This window comes from Acanthochromis polyacanthus, chromosome 7 (assembly GCF_021347895.1).
Source record: "Acanthochromis polyacanthus isolate Apoly-LR-REF ecotype Palm Island chromosome 7, KAUST_Apoly_ChrSc, whole genome shotgun sequence".
NCBI classification, from domain to species: domain Eukaryota; kingdom Metazoa; phylum Chordata; class Actinopteri; family Pomacentridae; genus Acanthochromis; species Acanthochromis polyacanthus.
This window is the reverse complement of record NC_067119.1, coordinates 19,630,040-19,649,045: the sequence shown is the minus strand read 5'-3', so window position 1 is coordinate 19,649,045 and position 19,006 is coordinate 19,630,040. Positions and strand designations below refer to the sequence as shown.

The following is a 19,006-nucleotide window of genomic DNA, read 5'->3' as shown; positions in this document are numbered from 1 at the left end:
AATAATTATTTAAAAGCTTCCCTTCAAAGTTTTATTTTTAAAAAAATTCCCCAAATGTGGCAAGAATATTCTTGTAAATATTTTCAAAAAATGAGTAAAATATTCCCAAAAAATCTGTAAAATGGCTACATATATATCAGTAAAATGTCTAATCTTTTCTTTAAGAACATTCATTAAAAAAATCCCCCAAAATCCAGCGAAATTCCTGTTTCATTCATTCAAATAAAGTGTTCTGTGAAAAGGGGAATCGCCTGCACATTTAATCCATGTTGCAAAAAATTTGGATCAACAAAAAAAGACAAATTGACTTGAAGATTCAAGTAGGATTAAATGTTGTCAGTCAACAAATACGTTTTCTTCTGTGTTCTACTACCCTTCTACTTCTAATGAAGCTGAACTGTAGTGTTCTTTGAGATGATGTCGCTGTTTTGATCGTGAAAAAAGGCCACAGTTTCTTAGCTGTTCTTTATATATTCTTTATACACTGTACATAAAAACACAAGGGGATGGATAAAATGGCATTATCCAAAACCTACAAGATACACACCCTGTACAATTAAAATATTTTCCAAGCATGATTCACCCATTTCTGGTTTATATACACGACCTAAAAATGCTAACTGTTGATGAAACAGTCGTGACATTGCAGTACCCGGGGAGCAGAGCTTGACACAGCGATGGGTTGCCTAATGTTGGTGAAAAATGTCATACAGAGTTCTCCTTTGTATTTCTCCTTTGCAGGTATAACAAACCAAAGCTTTTAAAGAAATATGGCCTCTTCCTATTTCCACAAAGTCAACAGTCTATCCTTCTCCGTGACGTCAGCTGGGGTGTGAGCAGCGTTCATTCCAGGCCTTGCAACACAACGGTCAATGTAAGGCAGAAAAAGGAAGTGTAAGGCCTCTGGTAATGTGTGTGTCAGTAGCAGAAGCGATTGTCTGCCCAGAGGTATCCAAACTTCACAGATCACCGCTTCATCTTTTACATTCTCTGGATTTTAATATCCAGCCAATTCAGATCAGGGGATATGGTTCAGTAGTTGCCAGCCAGCGTAACATGAGTTTTCCAGCATCGCCTGCCATTTTCTTCCTCATTTCTATAAGTGTACAAGCAGCCATTCTTTCCCCAGCAGCTCCCGGAGGAGTTCAAACCGAATCTTGACTGTCAAAATGCAGAGGGAGAGTAGTACAGTGTTTCTGATCTACACCCTCCTTCATCAGAATGACAAGAAACCGCCCTGATTGAGACGTAACAGCTTTTTTAAACAAGGATGTCCGATAATGTCTTCTACCCTCAATGAAATGTGCAGCGGACAAAATATTCGAAACACAGCGTAACACAATACAATTCAACAGCACCACAAACTGCAGCCTCCGTCCATCTGAATCTCTCTACTGACAGAAACCGAACATTAGATCCTTCATCACGTTTTATTGCAGGGATGTTTTATTGGACTGGATTATTTTCAGCAAAGGTGGACCAGATGCTCTGGCAACTGACTTTTCAATGTTGAAACCGAGACTGATATCCAAACCGTTATCAGGCCAGTGGCACTTGAATGTGAGAAACCTTTTGTTAAACCCTCTGCAGTTTGACGTCTGTAGAATGTGTGCCCGATCAACTGATTGTCATTGCACCGTGACGCTTCCTCTACAGTCTGTTTGATCTGGTGGTACGGCTAACTAATATTGCACGTTTCCCCTTACATTTGAGCCCATATTGGTCCATTGCAGTCAGCTCTGTACACACCAATTAGAGGGACAAAGAAACACAAAATTTCACCCATTTTTAGAAATAAATGGCCGGCGGCATAAAGTAAGTCTTAGCTCTGTGTTCCTACTTTCGACAGCGTATTGTACAGAATTTACAATTTGCACATGTTCTTCCTCTAAAGGCGCAGCAGAACAGAGAAAGAGACCTTAACCTAAGGAGGATTATCTATAAGCACATTCAACGCCTCATTTACAGCTTAGGGATAACCAAAGAGAAGCCATATCTCAAATTTTCCAAAATAGTTAAGAACAAACATACAATATATGACACAAGATAGCAGTTCTGTTGATACAACTCTGGTGATCTGCAAGATAAAATAATAAAAATACAATACTGTGCCAGGCAAAGACCTCTGAGTTTTGGCTGCTGCAACTGAAGTTTGAAGGAAAAAAAAAAACAAAACACAACGTAGCTAAAGTAATCTTAAAACACGCTTTGTTCACAAAATCAGTACATTTCTAAAAGTTCTATAGTTTTAAATAACAATTATTATCATCATCAATCAATAAAGTATATCCTGAATGAGTTGGTGTTTACCCCCAGAGTAAAGAAGACACTTGAAACTGGTCTTCGCTGGACCAGATACCAGATCTGCACTGTAATGTAACAATTATGTACAAGCCTTGTTAAGGCATTCAACTACATACTTACACAGTCTATTCCACTTTTTACACAGGAGACCTCTCTTTTTCTTTTCCTCTCTGTTCATTTACAGCATATCATTCTATACTGTTTACTTTGGCACATTAACTGTACAGCAGTAGCAGTTTTCCCCGAAGCTGAGCTGCTTTTTTCAGCAGCACAGTACGGTGTGACGCGGTGAAACACTATAAAAGCACAGGAACAGTTTCAGCTGCAACCATAGTTTAAAGGGAAAATTCGCAGTTTGCTTCATGTGACGTTTGGATGATTCTTTGTGCCTCAGGGCTGACTGGAAAACAAGCAAACCTGGACTGTGTGGCTGACTTTTAATCTCCGCTGTTCTTGATCAGTTCATTTCTCGTAGAACAATGTTATGGTAAATAATTTTGATGCAGATTACGTGTGGTTTTGTGATTATTTCTATGCAGGGACACATCCAGTCCAGTTTCACCTGATTCTCAGCTCCGCTCTCAGACCAGAACGTCCCTGATTATCACATAAAAAGGACATAGCTTTAAAACTACTGTACACAAAGACGTCTCCGTAGCAAATGTTGTGCTTGCATTGGCCACATTAGTCGGTCACAGAGCAGCTCAAGCTGTCTGTAACTACTTCGTGTTTGTTTGCTGCAGAATTCAGCAGGCGGGTGCTTTTATGTGTAACTGCCTCCAATCTAAAAGCCCGTTGGAGGAAAACTGACCTTGTATTCAAGATTGATAGAGACTTACTAAACAGTAAAAACAGTCTGGATCCCTACAATGTGAGCTAAATCTGGTTGTGTGCATTTTCCCATTTTCAGGGGAATTCCTTTTGAAATGCCTATTTATACAATGAACATAGCCACAGCCTCTGTCCATGAATATCTGTGTGGAGTGTGATTGGCTAGTTTTATAAAGAGTGGTTTGTAGCACCTGATTTTCCTTGTAGTATTTACCCATCTGGTGCGAGCCGACTGTTTTTCACTCTTTATCTTTAAGTCATTTGTGTCTGCAAGTCACTCGCCCGAAGGCTGTCTCACATTGTCTCTGTAATCTCATTTTGGGCTGAAAACTCCTGGTTCCAGCTTGGTGCTGCTGCTGCGGCCCCAGCAGCTCGCCGTGATGCTCATGCTGCGCTGCGTCGCTCCCTGGCTGTGGCTGTGAGCTCGCTCCAGCCGCTCCCGCTCCAGGCGTTCGCTGTCCGACTGGCTCTGTGTGCGCTCGGGTCTGTTGTGGATGCTGCCTGTCGGGGAGCTGGGGGCCGGCTGGGAGGAGATGGTGCGCAACAGGTGGTTCCTCTTCCTCAGGAAGTCGCTGTTTGCGCCCAGGCCGAAGCTGCCTTTGCGAAGCACCATGCGCGCGCTGCTGGACTTGGCGGGTCGAGAACGGTGGTTGTACTCCAGCTGGGACAAATGAGCTGCGTAACCGTCTGTGATGAACTGTGGAGAGGATCGGAGGACAGAAAATGGTATTTTTACATATTGATGGTTTTAATTCACATTGGATCACTCTTTTCAGTGAATTAATTACTGGCTGTAGGAGCAGAAGTATTAGAAAACAGATCTGCATCACATTCAAAACCCAAAAACCCACCTGGAGATTAGAAAGGCATGTTTTTTAAATAATAAATTATACCATTTATAGAAAGAAGCTGTAAGAACAGGAGAGACTGTCTGACTTTTCCAATTTTCAACAGTCCTTGAACTAATCATGTGTGACTTTGATTTTGTTGAGAAAAACAGCCAGATGTGAGCTAAATATTGGGATATTTCATCAAAATTACTTTATTTTACATGTCTAATTTAAAACGAACTTGGTAAAAACAAAGCATTTACACAAACCAGATCCTGTAAAAACAAAATAATGTTGTGCTTCTCAACACAACCAAAAAGCCATTAATGACTCAGCTGCAAACTGAGAATCAAGTGACAAAAATTCAGCAGCATTTTGGCTGAACTGGAAACAGTTTACACAGAACAAACAGAAGAGAAGTATGTAAACAAACCAGAAATGCAGGCAGTAAAATATTTAAACAATATTTTTCTTCCAGTATTAGTGACACGTGTAGGCACTTGGAAAAAGTCTTATGATTTATGGCAATCTAACTTTGTTAAACTGCACAAAAGACTGTTTTGAGTTCTCTCTAATTCTAGCCATGGTTGTGCTGTTTGCATAGAGGTGCAGAACTTTATATTGCAGTGAAAAATGAGGCCACAGCGAGTAAAAACGTGACAGGAGGAAGACAAATGCCCAGAATCAGGTTAAATAAATGTCATGGGGTTTCAGGGCATTTACTTTAACATTCTTGAAGTGTATTTATGAACTATAAACATAAAAAAAAACTATTTATTTTCCCAAGTTGTGCATCGTATGATAAAATACCTGGCACTGGTGCTGCATCTTCTTAGAGGGTCTCCCAACTATATATATTTGGGAAGGCGGGAGGCCAATGGAGGTGTAGACTGAGATGTCTTTGGTTGATCCATAGCCAGCGAAAATCTTCATGTGAGCCTGGAATCGGTCAAATAAGGAAGAGAACTGCTGAGCACCGCATTTTTCATACAAATACTTTTCACATAGCGCTGTATTTTTTTATAGTCATTGCACACAGACAGCAGTACATCTAAAAGTGCACACAGTCCTCGCCTCCTCCCAGTCTGACCTCTGTAAGGGACTTCAGGAAGTTGGCCTTGTGTCTGAGCGGGTCGTGCACCAGGCCGTCACAGAAGGAAACAATGCCATGAGGGAAGTTGTGCTGAGACAACCAGGCCACCACCCGCTGCTTCTGCATGTCTGGACGTCCGGTCACATAAATGATCAAATAGCCTAAATCCTGCCAGTGCCTGTGATGAGGAGAAGCAGCAGAACAAACTCAGACATAAATAACACAACTACAGACTTCAATCTGAAAGAAAGTCTTTGAACACAAGGAGAAAAGAGAGGAGGAGCAGCAGGGCACCTGACAACGTCCACAGCTCCTGCCCGCACTTTAGGATCGCTGCCCATGATCGACACGCTGGCAGCAAACGAGCCATCAATGCTGAACACCACAAACTCTGTGCCACGTGGAATGACTGTCAGGTAGCTGTCTGCAAATGTGTGGTCGCCCCTGACGAACAAAAAGAAGAGTGAGAAAATAGAGGCAAACAAAGATCAAGGTGTATGGTTCGTTCTTTGGTTTTTCCATTTCAAAATAAAATGCGAAAAAAACACAAATAATCGTTTTGTTTTTCCGTTTAAAAATTAAATTTGAAAAACAAAGAGTAGAGAAAGAAAAAAACGCTGCGTTTTTACAAATTTTAAGGTTTAAACCAAAAAAGTTTTCCCTTCGGCGCGCCATTTGGAAGCTGCCGGTGGAACCAGAAGTCAAACTGTTCTCCATGCAGAACCTCCTGACACTCATTTTGGGCAATGTGGAGCTCCATGGCAACGCAAAGTGTCGCTGATTTCTGCGTGGGTTTTCCCAAGAGCTCACAAATGAAATTGGAAAATGGCTCGAGCACAGCCATTGTTGATATTTGTTCGCGGTGCAGACCAGCTCAAAACTGCTCTTCCTCGGCGACTTCCAGAATTACCGGTGTTACAACAAATTAAAACAACAGCCGTATTGTGTATTTCGGATTAAAAAGCTAGAGCAAAAATCCAACACTGTGGTTTTTTCATTAGTTAAATAATACATTCATTAGTTAAATAATACAAAAGAGCGAAATATACATTGTTATTATTAGAGAATGATGTTTTTTTTCTCAAAATTTGAACTTGAAATGGAAAAACAAAGCGAGTTAGAAAGAAAATAGTAACCAGGATTACAGAAAAAAGCATAAAAAGCTTGAAATGCTCCTTTAAAAACCAAACTAAGCCCCAACATTTGGTTTTAAAAGGGTACCGAGCTAATCTCACCTGACGACCATTTTAACCGGGTAAACTCCGATGCCCAGACGCCTGTCCTCTGGGATGATAAAAGACACTCGTCCGCTACTGTTGGTCACCTCTGTGTTGAAGTAAACCCATTCTCCTGATGGAGGCTGGATCATGATGTGGAGGTCGACCTGCACAGGATCAAAAAAAAAATTAGCACAAACACAAAGTACACAGGGTAACCTAAAGCTGGCTCTAAGTAATGACCGGTGTGTGATCACCTTCTCTCCAGCCAAAGTGACCATGTCCAGAGGGCCGTACATGAAGCGACCCATCACAAGCTGCTGGCTGTCCTCAGTGAACACGGCATCGTTCACCCGGTGGTTGGCGGTCACATTCTGCACAGGAAAGAGAGAAACACACACGCTGAAGTGTTGTTTTTGTGTCAGTGTCATTAATTTGGTGTGTTTCTCCTTTATGTTTTTGTTTTGTTGAAGCACTTTTTAAAATGTCAGATGAAATTTTGCAAGACAAAAATCAATGTCAAAAGGCCAGATGTGAACCAAGGATGTTGTCATTAGATGGAAAGTATAGTGTAGCAAACTTAGATCCAAATTAGCTTCTTCTGATACTCACCCTGATCTTAACATGAGTCCTCTTGCGCAGCCACTTTTCTCGAGGTTTAGAAGGGGTGAATTCAGACACTTCTTTCCCGTCGAGCTCCAGGATACTTGAGTTTTCGTGCCTCATGACCTAAAAGGAGCATTTCACTGATTCATCTTCTGTGTCTCTAAAGAAAAGTCTGCAGGTTACATATTAACAGGCCATAGAGAATAGCAGAAATTCTAATGTTTACTCACCTGCCTCAGGAGAAAAGACACGACATCGGTGGACTCCCAGTATGATGCGTGGAAGAGGTGTGGTAGAGCCACTGTGGGGAAAGCGGTCAGAGCATCGGGGCAGTACAGGGCAAAATCCAGCCGCTTTGTGCCCCACCAACGTGCTGCAACTGCGATGGGAATGGGATGAATAGGGAGCAGAAACGTAAGATGAGACTTTAAGAGTCGGTGTGAGGAGTGTGATGCCACGCAAAGGTGCAACACCCCTGAGGCTAAAGCAAAAAAAGTTGATTTCAGTCTTCAACCACAATCATCACCAATCCCAGCAGTTCTTCAGCTACAGGAGGGAAAGGAAGGCATCTGTAATTGTTATTATTAAGAAAATCAAGCGCTGATTTGAAAGACAAAACGAAAATATAGTTACTGGAATGTGATTTTATGAGGAAACTGAAGATGGTTATTTGTGTTAGTATGGGCATGAAAAGAGGTTATGGATTTGGAAAGACGGTCAAGATCTAAATTTGTGCCCTAGTCTTCAGTGCAAGTCACTGTGCTTGAATCCTTGGGAATTCAATTTACACAGAATTCAAGTAAAGAGGAGGAAAAAGAGGCTTTCTGGAAGAGCAGCACGGAGTTTTTGATTGCGACACAGTGTAGGACAACAGACAGAAAAGACCTGTAGCCTCATGCTGATTCCAGCAGTCCCCTCCCGGAGAAAAATACCTTGCTCCACTTCAGCCTGGGAGTCCAGTGAGACCAGATCAGATATAGCACAGTCCAGGCCCGCCGACAGGCAGTTCTCGTACTGGTCAGTGGGACTCAGACCTTCACTAGAGTCTGCGTCACCATCCAGCTCTGACGCTAGATCTGCATCAGGAGATTCCGTGGCCTGGCAAGCCTCCGCTTTCTTACGGGTCTTAGGAGGACTTTTCAGGAAGAATTTGTTTTGTGATGATAGGGCCAGCTGGGACAAAAAACTGAACGTTCTGGATTGGTTAACCTGGCATGATTTGGCTATGAGGGGAGGGAAACAAGGAGAAAGAAACCATATGATAAAATGAATGCATATGTGACATTTTATGACAGTATAAACAGTTTGTAGAGTGATTCTGGGATGATTCCAGTACCATTAGGCTGCTTAAAGAGAACTGTGAAGCTGAAAAATAACTGTTAGTAGCAGCGGAGATGATAGATCTTTTGATGTTCTGGTGTTGCAGGAGCATAAATATATTTTGATTCGTTCATGTCCAGTGCTGTACTGCAGGTGGTGAAACAGCCAGCATTCAGAACAGTAACGGGAGGTACGAATACATGTTTACGGTAACAACGAGGAGAAGGAGGGACTTTGGAGGACAATCAAACAAAGAGGAAACAGTACCGATTATCTCAGCAAAACACTGCAGTAGGGAGTGGACAATGCAGGAATGGCATTGGGAGGCAGGTGTCTACATGCATTGCAACATTAGATAAATGCAGCATTCGTTCATTGCATTTACATTTAGACAGTGGGTAAGAGTCAGACAGACAGTGGAAAGTGGCGCTAAGCTTGCTTTTCTTCAGGACTCTGATCTGATCAGCACTTGAGTTTTAACAGGAGATGGACAAAACACCTTCCATGAGTCTCCCTACAATACAGGTGTTAAGTCTGGCACAGCAGAAGTAGCAAAAAAGGACCTGCGTATGCTGATGTGTACTTGGCTGACTTGACTGCTTCAGCTGCAGTGCAGGATGTGTGTAGAGTCAGAGGAACAGGGGTTGAAAGAAAGAGAAGGTGATGTAGGATAGTTGGAAAGAGAAACTAGGCAGAAATTAAAGAGAAGAGTTGGTCTGAAAGCAAGAGAAAGTGGAAGAATAACTAGAAGAGTGTTTGTGTGAGTGGAGGGAAGAGAGAAAGAGCGACCGGTTGGTTTTGAGAACACTTACTGTTGGCTATGTTGGTGGCAGTGTAACTGTCTGCCATTCCTGAGACCTGGCTGGCAATGCTGACCTCACTGGCCCTCCGCTGGCCCCGGGAGAGGGGGCCCGTTACGGGGGATGAGGGGTACGAACTGTCCATGAAGACACCACCATGAGACTGAACAACATCCGCTATTGAGCGCAAACAAGGAGATCCCATTAGACAGAGACACAGGAAAGGGGAACTCACAGTGATGGGAGGGACGGGAGACGTGGGTTAGACCGGCAGAAGAGAAATGTGACAGCAGGCACCGTGGTTTCAGAGGACACATGAAACCACAACGCAGCCACATGGTGGCTAAAGTCAGATTTCTTTAACCAGCCGACACATGACCAGCATATGAACACATAAAACACTTAGCGGATGTCAAATCACAAATGTTCACATCTGCTACAGTCATACCCACGAAGTAGAATCTTTTATGGAGGTGACTTTCAACTAGTACTAAAGTATTATTACAACATGACAGAATAGTGCTGCAAACTGTATAAAGATGAAATCTGACCATTATCACAAAAAGAAACACACAGATCAGTATATTTAGGATGTGTAGATTGAGGTTCATGTTCACGATGCAAACACAACATTACAAGCAGCACAAAGTTCACAACAAAACCTTTCTCTGAAATTCAGGTGACTACAGAAACACCCTCAGCCGACATCGATATTAACACTAAAACTGGGCTCAAAAACCACAACACAAACACATGTTCACAGCACTGAACATGACATGAATATGTGATGGCAACACAACATGAAAACCTAGGACAACAACAGATGCAGAGAAGCTTTTTGCAAGTATTCCCATTACAGGATGTGACAAGCTGGTATAATTTCTACTTTAAAACAGAAAATAAATCCTTAATTCACGTTGTTTGTGTGCCGCAATTCAGGAAGAACACTAGACGCTGGTCTCTCAATGTCTCTGGATGGAGAAACAAGACTGCAGCCTCTTGAAACAACAGCGATGGGAATACTCAGAGATGTAGTAGGTTAAAAAAATCCAAGCATCTTGGATGTAGCAACGAGACAGATGGACAAAGAAGAGACACACAAAAGACAGCGACTGAGGGTCAGGACAGATGCAGGCGAATGGGAGAGGCTACACACACTCCATAGTGGCGGGTGTGGCTTTGAGGGAGCCCTCCTGCCAGTTTAGCACAGGTACAGGGATGCAGGTCTCACTGATGGTCTCCTGACAGCGAAGGAACAGAGGAGGCCCGCTGTCAAGTAGCAGCTGAGCGTTGCTCTGGACTGTCTCCACTAAAGAGGGAGGTGGAGGGGCAGAGGGCAGAGGGGGCAGAAGTCAGGGGTGGTTTCAGAGGTATGCAGATATGGGGACAGGAGGCCAAGAGAAGAAGAAGAAAAAAGACAAGGAAGACACAAACATATATGAAGCAAGAACAATTAAACACGAGACAAGAAAGAGACAAGCCCTTAGTGGAGCCCACTGCTTTTGGACCAGAACTACTCCTCAGTCATAAACCATCTTATCATCCTGACTTAAAGCTGGAAACAGGCTATCTGCTAGGTATAAAATCACTGTTTTGTCTTAAAAACTAGCTTGAATTTGTCTTGAACACTTTATTACAACTGAAAATAATAAGTAGTTACACAAGGAAGACCTGAGGGTATTTAGTGACAGCCCTTTTTTTTTAGGGAACATCAAAACTATGGCTTAAAGGAATTTAAAAATATCTACATGCATGTTCAGATTATTAACCTTTGTGTTCCTCTTTAATAAGCTCTGGTTTCTGACACAATTGTGGAAGGTATATAATTTAATTTAACCTCAATAAAAATAAAATCCTTATCAGTTCATTAGTTATCTTCCTATTTTCTGCATCTTTTATCTATAATAATCACAAACATAGATCTGTGAAGAGGGTGAGGCTCTAAGGGTTACTCTATTCTAATGAACAATCCCAACAGAAACCACCAGCAGGACTATGATCACGTTTAGATGAATAAACTGCTTCACAAAAGACGTTGAAGTACAAACGGTAGAAAAATGTTTCATTTTTCTTTGAGACAGTGTTGACGCAGAAAGTGAACTCATAGTGTGCTACTAAGGCTGCTTTAAGGCATCTGTTATCTATGGCATGCATCCAGGGGAAAGAGGACAGTGGGTTACAGTCAGTATCTGAAGCATCAGCTGATATGATCGGAAATTAAAAGGAGAAATTCAACAGCCATTACTATACAGGGAATTATGCATTATGTCTGCTTTTGTAAATGCAAGTCTGAACAACATGAATCCTAAACTGTATGACTGCATGAATATGTATTTAGAATATAATAATGAGACTTTTAGAAATGATCAAAGGGACTCACCCAGTAGGGCAGAGTTTCCATCTCCCAGGGGGAACCGCTGGTAACGGGGCACGTTGAAGGGAGGGAGGAGGTGAAATTTCCTCTCCAGTAGAGGCTCGAGGCGGGAGGCAGAGGGATCGGCTGGGTGGAACAGGTTATAGACTTGCTGACAGGCAGGCCTCAGCTGGGCCACTAGGGGGAGAAATCAAACCAATGAAATGAGAACGGAGAATTGACGAACCCGAAGGATGGAAAAGTTATGCAAGAGCTTCTTTATATATCTTCTCTTAAAAACACATGAGGTCTGCAGGCATTTAGGCATTGGTAAGATCAACCAGATATAATTTATGGAAATATATTTTTTAAATATGGAAATATAGAACACTATATTAATAAGTAAATTTCCACCTAAGGCAAATGTTGTTCACTTTTACAGGTAAGACAGTTAATTAGCTCATTTTTACAATATCCTCAATGTTTGCTATCACTGATTACACCGCAAAAACACAGCAATTCTCTGTGCTAAGCTACTTACCATCCAACATAGGAATGACAGTCTTTCTGAGGGCCAGGACCAATCCCAAAGGAGAGCCAAAGAGGAAAAAGTCTGACACCTCAAAGTCAAACTTCCCTAGGGAGCCTCCATCCAGCATAGTGCTGCTGCTCGACCTGCGTGAGGCTGCGTCGTTCCGTAGGACACTGGAGTGTAAGCTGGAAGGACAGCACAAAGTCATTTACTCACTGTGGAACTAAAAATAAATCACATTCTAACGGTGCAAGAAGAAAGAACTGAGGTTTCTTATTTCCCAGGTGAGGATTTTTGCCATCCACACTCAACACACCTGGACAGGAAAGCCTGGTGTTGTTTTATTGTGTCCATCTCGTAGGTGGAAGAGTCGCTTCTCTTGCGTGGCAACTGTCTCTTGGTGTCATCACCAACGCCGGCACGAGGGATGTCGATGTTACTGCGGCTGAGGTGACGACTGCCCTCCAAGGTTGGAGACGCTGATCCGTGTCCGCTGTTGACGATGATGCCAGGAGAGAGCAGGTCCTGGTCCTACGGGTGCAATTCATGAGAATGTATTAAGAAAACTTAAAGCATAATTGACATCTTTGTCATGAAAAAAGGGTTCAAATGCAAGCACGACTGTTTTAGGTTAAAGTTAAATGTTCTTGTGCATTCACTACATTGCATGTTTCGTCTCTTACCTGCACGCTGATGATGCTGCCTCTGCGACTGCTGTTCTGGCTTTCATTGACTGTCTGATTGCTGTTGCACAGAACGTCAAATCCCAAGATTCCACCAACACAATCCCCAATTAGGCAAACCTAAAAAAGGATCAGAAATAGCATTTGTGTTTTAAATTAGAGTACAGGTTTAACATAAGAAAAAAATAATTACATTTATTGTGAAATGGCTGTTCAAGAAGGTGACAACTCATACAAAATTGTGACATTGTTACTCATCGTAAAATGGCATACCGCAAAGCACGACAAAAACAATCAAACACTCTGACTGACCTGGCCAGAGAAGGCGGCCCCATCCAGAGACTTTATGAAGTCAGCGTACACCTGATTAGCTCGGACGATGACGGTGGCCACAGCTTCCTGGTACTGTGGAGCCGAGGTGGCCAGCAGGGGCAGAGCTGCCAGCGGGATGTGATCCTGACTGCTGGACAGACAACCCTCATCGTAGCTGTAAGGGTTCAGGCTGTCAAAAAAAAAGACAAAAATGGGCAAAATTAAATTCTGAACAAGTCCAAAGCAACCATAGAGGATGTTGAAGAAATGAAGTGAGAAAGAGAAGACAACAATTTTGAGCTACACCTGGACCTTTTCCAGCCAGTAAACATAAACCTTTCCATCACTACACACGATGCTAGGAGCCTGCAGAAAAATCTGTGTATGTGTGTCCTCTTACTTGGACACTAGGGAGAAGGCCTCAGCACAGATGGCAGGGCAGGGCACCAAGCGGATGGCGATGCGTCCCAGAGCAGCAGGGTAGTGAACACGCATGACTGTGTCAAAAGCCGTGCTAATCGTGTTGACGTCGGCCTGCTTGCTGTTCTGGTCTCCTCCGCCTGTGTCCAGGATGTTCCCTCCATGCAGGACCAAGATCAGCACATGGATCTTGGAAGGCTGCAGACACTGTTGGGACGAGCTCTCCTGCGAAAAGCAAATTAAAACAAAAAACAGGGTGACGGACAGGAACATTGAGGAACAACCCTTGGAGAATGCTAAATGTTTATTTACTTTATTAGCATGAGAAAAGACAGCATGCTTACTGAGTGACAAAAAAAATCACAGATAAACAATAATGCCTTTGCAATTTGGCACCAAATCACTTTTATCCGATTTGTCATGTATGGATTTGTGTCCATCTCTTCAGACATGGACCCTGTTTTCACAACCACTGAGGGGCAGAGAACCATGAAGGGATATAGAACAGAGTCAGCCTCCATCTGGACGACTGTTCAACTAACAGAAAACAACAACCATGCTTCCTGAGGACAAGTCACAGTAAATAGCACAGCACAATGTGTAGTTTTGTCTTGTGCGCCTGATCCAAAACTTCACATTTTCATCGAAGGACTGGATGTACACTCAACGCCACAGCTTTAAGTACACAGTGTTTGAACAGAGGGGGTGAGGTTGAGGAGTACACATGGACTGGGTTTGGGCAACGGCAAGGAAAAGGGCAGGGGGGCAGTAAGTACTGGGTTTGTCCAGACGGATCGGAGGTCTCTGTGGAGCTACTGCGCCCCACAGTGCATTTGGGCCAAAGTGTTTTACTTACTGACTGGTGCCTTGTTACCATGATGGTGGGAATAGGAGAGCTATCAGCTTGGCCACTAAGAGATTCTTGTATCTGAACACAAGAGCACAGAGAGGCTCAGGGACAAAACAGCCCATCTCTTATCCTCCAAAGGTTAAAGCCTGACATAAAATGTCTCACAGTAAAAGACAAGCTAAAATCAACAAAAGCTTTGGGTCTTGAAGGGAAATTTTCTAAAAGGGAGTATTTATTTCAGACATGGAGCTGCATCAGAAGCATGGTTAGGACTGTGGCTTGTACATACACTCAGTGTTTGACACACATACCTCATCTAGTCTTTCCTCACTGGCCGCTCTTTCATAATCCACGGTCATTTCCTTGAACAGCTCACCTGAATACACACATATACACACACACACACTCTTAACATCAAGGATCACAGGAGTGTGACTGTCGATGATGAATTGCCTGGCCGTAGTCTTCATCGTACCGGGAGTCTCCTCTGTGTCCGCGGCTTCAATCTTGTCCATGAGGTCGTTGGAGTTCCATTTAGCAATTTCCTTCGGGAAGACCTCTTCACCGTCAGAGAAATCCTCTGCAGAGGAAACACAAGAGACGTCGTGATCAGGTGAAGTGTGTCTGACATTCAGGGTTTACAAGTTGTCACTACACCTATATGTAATGCACAGCGCTCCACTGGGTTGCGTGCTTTATATTTGTTAAGTAATATATGGAAACAGTAACGCAAACATAAGAGAACTGGAAAAGGTTTTCCACTCAGTCACTGGATGGATTATTTATAACTAGCTGATATAAAGCATCACTTACTGCCCCCTAGTATGATTTGTATTTTCATAAATTACGTGTAAGTGTTTATGTTCATCTCTTTCTGATAAGCGCCCATTATTTTGCAAGTTAAAATGGCAGACAGTTGCCTGTGTGGTGTAGTTATATTTTCAACTACACAAATTGATTTACTAAACCATTAAATATTCATGCATCTTTTGAATGTGTCTGAACATATGCATGGACTGGGTCATCCAGCCACCGACATTAATCTGCAATTTAAAGAAACAGGAAGCTGCAGGCCTTTAAACGGATTCTTTTCATCTAATTTCTCTCCTGGAACATTTTTTTTTAAACTGCCAGTGTTATCATTCCTAAGAAACAGATGGCTGCCTCCTGCTCACTTTATGTGTGTATGTGTGTATGTGAGCAAACTGAATATTTAATTTAAAATTTTATGTATAAATATTGTATAATTCAGCTTACTTTCATAGTAGTTATGAAGAACACAAATGTAAGAAATTAAATGGAAATCACGGTATTTCATGATGACGTGCTTTGAATACTAGTAGGAAGATGCAGCCAGTTTTCAAAGTAAAGTCTGATATCATGAAATTGTTCGAGTTCCCACGAGATTATGTGTTCTGTAAACAGTTCTACGTCAAGTACTCTTTGACTGCCGTTTAAGGCGTTTCCTCAGTTGTTTCAATATTTCTCTGGCTTGTTAATAAATATGTCTAACAGTTTGGTCTTACAGTGGCTAAAAATCAAGGTGAGAGGGTAAAGCAGTACTTTTTTTCCATGTCTCAGCTGCAATAAATAGCATTATATTGCAGCTTCATTTGCAAATCTATATATTTGTGAAGACTTTCATCGAGTCAGACATGCTGAATGTAGTGTTCATTATGAGTTTCCCTCCTAAACCTTCTTTATTAATTTGCCCAAAAAAAGCCAAAGGGGGATTAAAAATAAACTTGCACACGTCTCTCGAGTATTTATAAAAGATGACTAGTGCAGGAGGAGCGCGATCACCAACAAACTTTACAGACAGAAATCTAATATCAGGTGCAATCTGAGCCAAGTCAGCCTGCTTCCATATTTAATTTGTGTATCTCACATCATGTGATTCATCCAGACACCAAAGCACACACCAGTGTTTGTATGCACAAATTCATTTTGATACGCCACCTTCATTTATTTATCACAATTAAATAACTGCTTATTTCATGATATTGTCTCTGCAGTGCAAGAATCACAAGCAGGTGAGACAGGTGTTGGAGCAGGAAGATCTGTATTAACTGTCAGCGGTGAGCTCTAATTGATGACAGTGTAGCCAGAACTTTATTCAGCTCATTTGATAAAACCTAATGTGCTTTCACTTCAGACGGCCAGCATATAACACTTAATCATTACAAACATGAATACTGCAGCACATAATGAATTATCAGATGTCAGCACAATTCATTGTTTTTACTGCGATCCACTCACACTGTCACGAGCAGCAACGTATTCAAATTAGAAAACGCAGAAACTCATGACTATAGCAAAAATTAGCATTAATATAAGATATGACAGTAATATGCACAATTTTATTCAGGTCTCATCATCATGACTAAGCATTAAGTTACAATTTCACCACACAAACAAACACCGTGGAGCTATTTGACGGGGGTCATTTATTGCTTGGATGTATCACGGATTGTGAAGGATTGTATTTGTGTGTGTGTGGGGGGCTTGAATGATGATTCAGGAACTGGAGTGTGTTGGTGAGTGAGGGGCTGGTGGGCAGAGATGATTGTGATTCTGAACTTGACGTCAGGATGAGACACCTGGCCCGAATCCTCAGCCAAACTCATCCAGCAGGGAGCATGGGTGTTGCACCACACCCACCTAATTCAACTGCAGCCCCAAAGCATGCTGGGTATCTGGGAAGCTTAAGAACTGATCTGTGGTTAAAGAAATGCATGCAGAGGAATTGAAGAAAGGGGAGCAAGCGGGTTCTTGGAAAACTGAACACAAGAAACATTTGATACACCTTGAATTTAAAATCAAAGCAGTGGTTACCATGAGCATCGAAGAACTCCTCATCCGAGCTGTCGTCTGAGTCTCGCGCTATGCTCTGCATCCTCCACTCTGAGATGCTGTGACGTGATGGGCTCACTGCAAAAACACACGAGAAAAAAAATCCCTGTTATTTTGGGACATGTGTTTTGGCCTCTCTCTTTTCCTTTCCAACACACACACACACACACTATAACAAAGAAATGCTGCACAACCCCCCCACCTCACACACACACACAGTGTTATATAAACATGCAACAGCCTCTGTGGTGCAATTACTTCATCACAGATGGGCTGCTTGGTGGTCAGGGGTGGCGCGTGAAAAGTGAGGCCCAATGTAACACTGACGAGCAACAAGCGCACCAAAATATCCAAATGCCAGCTGAGGGAAAATTAAAATGTTAAAAGCAGGCCTCATCTATCACATCTTATATTTATTCCTCGTATATCATTAGTGCAGAGAAAAGGAGGGGCAGTGAGAGGGGGGCACAGCTGTAGCTGTCAGCACACAGAAGGAAACAGCAGCGGTGGAGGGGAGGGTCACTCTGAGGAGCGTCAGCCTCCTCTGGTCTGTGATGTCAGCACTGCTGCTATAAATAGGCCCGGAGAGAACCACAGGGGGGAGGTACAGGGGTGAGACAAGGCATGCTGGATGAGAGTCAGGGTCCATGTGGCAACCACAATGAGTGCTACCCGAGAAGGGTGTGTGCCAACATGAGGTTTGTGATGTCAAAGTTGCTGCTAAAAATAACCCAGGTGTGCAGGGGTAAGAGGACGTGAGCCGGACAGGACATTTAACGTGCGAGCAATAAAATATCACTATGCAGACTCAAAATGCTCCAATTAACACCAGGCATTGGACAGAACAGCAAAGCGTGGCACAAAGCACAGGCTGCATACTAAAAAGCTGCTCCTGGTGTGTTTGACTTTATTAACACTAATTCAACAATCTGAACCCAGAAGTCTTCAGTAGACTGATTAATTCAGCTTGGACGCAACTTTCAGTGTGTACACATGTGAACAGCTGAACCAAAAAACTAGTCTACATTACTATTAGTCTACATCCTGTGCAGCTACACATTTAACTATAGCTTTAGTTCTAGATGTGAAATCCAACTTTAACAGATACCCTTCAGCTTTACAAGGAGTCGAGGGAATCTGATTTGATTCTGATCATTTCGAGCCTTTTATTGTACAGGATGTACAATATAGAAATGACACCAAAAAAAATTTTTTCCACAAATGAAAAGGCAAACCATTACACTATTTTGGCTCGAGCTAGGAGCTTCACCTCGCTGAATTCTTCACATTCAAGCTCCAAGTATGGATGGGTTTCAAATATCACAACTGGCTGTGTTTACTTATGAGACAGTCTGATTTTGATGTTATTATTCATCAGCCTGAAATACAAGGCTCCAAGGCAGGATGAAGTGTAAATATAGACGTGGTAATGTGTGAAGAAAAGAGTATGCAGGTGCAAAGCTCCAGGAAAAGAATGTATAGTGGAGAGCAACACACAATGGATGTAGGTTCCTCTGACACCAGTTTCACACACTGTCACACACATAGGCTACATCGGTGAAAGGTTGAAGACACTGTTCTCCTCACCTCCTCTCTTGGATGAGCGGGAGGATCGGGAGGATGTGGACCACTGCTTGGTGAGTACACCTCGGGGCTGGAGAGTGTCTCCTCCTGAGCTGGCGACAACTTCCTCAGCTTCAATTGAGCTGATGGCCTCTTTAACCTCCTGGTCTTTGTCTGGAGACGGAGCCCCTCCGTTGGCCTCGGTAGCCTCCTCCGCCTGGCTAAACTGGGCCATCTTCCTGGCCAGGGCCAGCTGGGTCTCCAGCTCCAGCTGCCTGATGTCCTCTATGGTCAGACCGTACCATTCATCCTGCCAGCACCAGGCCTGCCGGTGGGCACGTACCATCACCTTCCTCAGTCCTAAAGAGAGACAATATTACTAATAATCTCCTCTCAAAACATCCTGTTAGTAAGAGTCACAAACTACAACACTACACCA

At 42.8% G+C, this 19,006-nt stretch overlaps 1 protein-coding gene across 8 annotated transcripts in view; it reads right to left on the bottom strand.

Moving 5' to 3' along the window:
• Nucleotides 1-460: 460 nt before the first annotated feature.
• LOC110952705 (membrane-associated phosphatidylinositol transfer protein 2) overlaps nucleotides 461-19,006 on the bottom strand; it is a 43,940-nt gene continuing 25,394 nt past the window's right edge. For 3 of the 8 annotated variants that reach the window (XM_051950298.1, XM_051950296.1, XM_051950297.1), the window contains exons 6-27: nucleotides 18,592-18,927; nucleotides 16,987-17,082; nucleotides 14,627-14,731; nucleotides 14,463-14,527; nucleotides 14,158-14,229; nucleotides 13,282-13,526; nucleotides 12,882-13,071; nucleotides 12,570-12,689; nucleotides 12,203-12,417; nucleotides 11,896-12,071; nucleotides 11,382-11,552; nucleotides 10,158-10,310; nucleotides 9,014-9,178; nucleotides 7,814-8,104; nucleotides 7,112-7,260; nucleotides 6,888-7,004; nucleotides 6,533-6,649; nucleotides 6,294-6,442; nucleotides 5,353-5,502; nucleotides 5,056-5,236; nucleotides 4,776-4,904; nucleotides 461-3,832 (exon numbers count right to left, since the gene is read on the bottom strand). In XM_051950298.1, the coding sequence (XP_051806258.1) occupies nucleotides 3,449-3,832; nucleotides 4,776-4,904; nucleotides 5,056-5,236; nucleotides 5,353-5,502; nucleotides 6,294-6,442; nucleotides 6,533-6,649; nucleotides 6,888-7,004; nucleotides 7,112-7,260; nucleotides 7,814-8,104; nucleotides 9,014-9,178; nucleotides 10,158-10,310; nucleotides 11,382-11,552; nucleotides 11,896-12,071; nucleotides 12,203-12,417; nucleotides 12,570-12,689; nucleotides 12,882-13,071; nucleotides 13,282-13,526; nucleotides 14,158-14,229; nucleotides 14,463-14,527; nucleotides 14,627-14,731; nucleotides 16,987-17,082; nucleotides 18,592-18,927 (3,776 nt within the window). In that variant the 3' untranslated portion in view covers nucleotides 461-3,448. The remainder of the gene's footprint in view (nucleotides 3,833-4,775; nucleotides 4,905-5,055; nucleotides 5,237-5,352; nucleotides 5,503-6,293; nucleotides 6,443-6,532; nucleotides 6,650-6,887; nucleotides 7,005-7,111; nucleotides 7,261-7,813; nucleotides 8,105-9,013; nucleotides 9,179-10,157; nucleotides 10,311-11,381; nucleotides 11,553-11,895; nucleotides 12,072-12,202; nucleotides 12,418-12,569; nucleotides 12,690-12,881; nucleotides 13,072-13,281; nucleotides 13,527-14,157; nucleotides 14,230-14,462; nucleotides 14,528-14,626; nucleotides 14,732-16,986; nucleotides 17,083-18,591; nucleotides 18,928-19,006) is intronic. The other 5 variants (XM_051950299.1, XM_051950300.1, XM_022196373.2 and 2 more) reach the window with 5 other exon arrangements.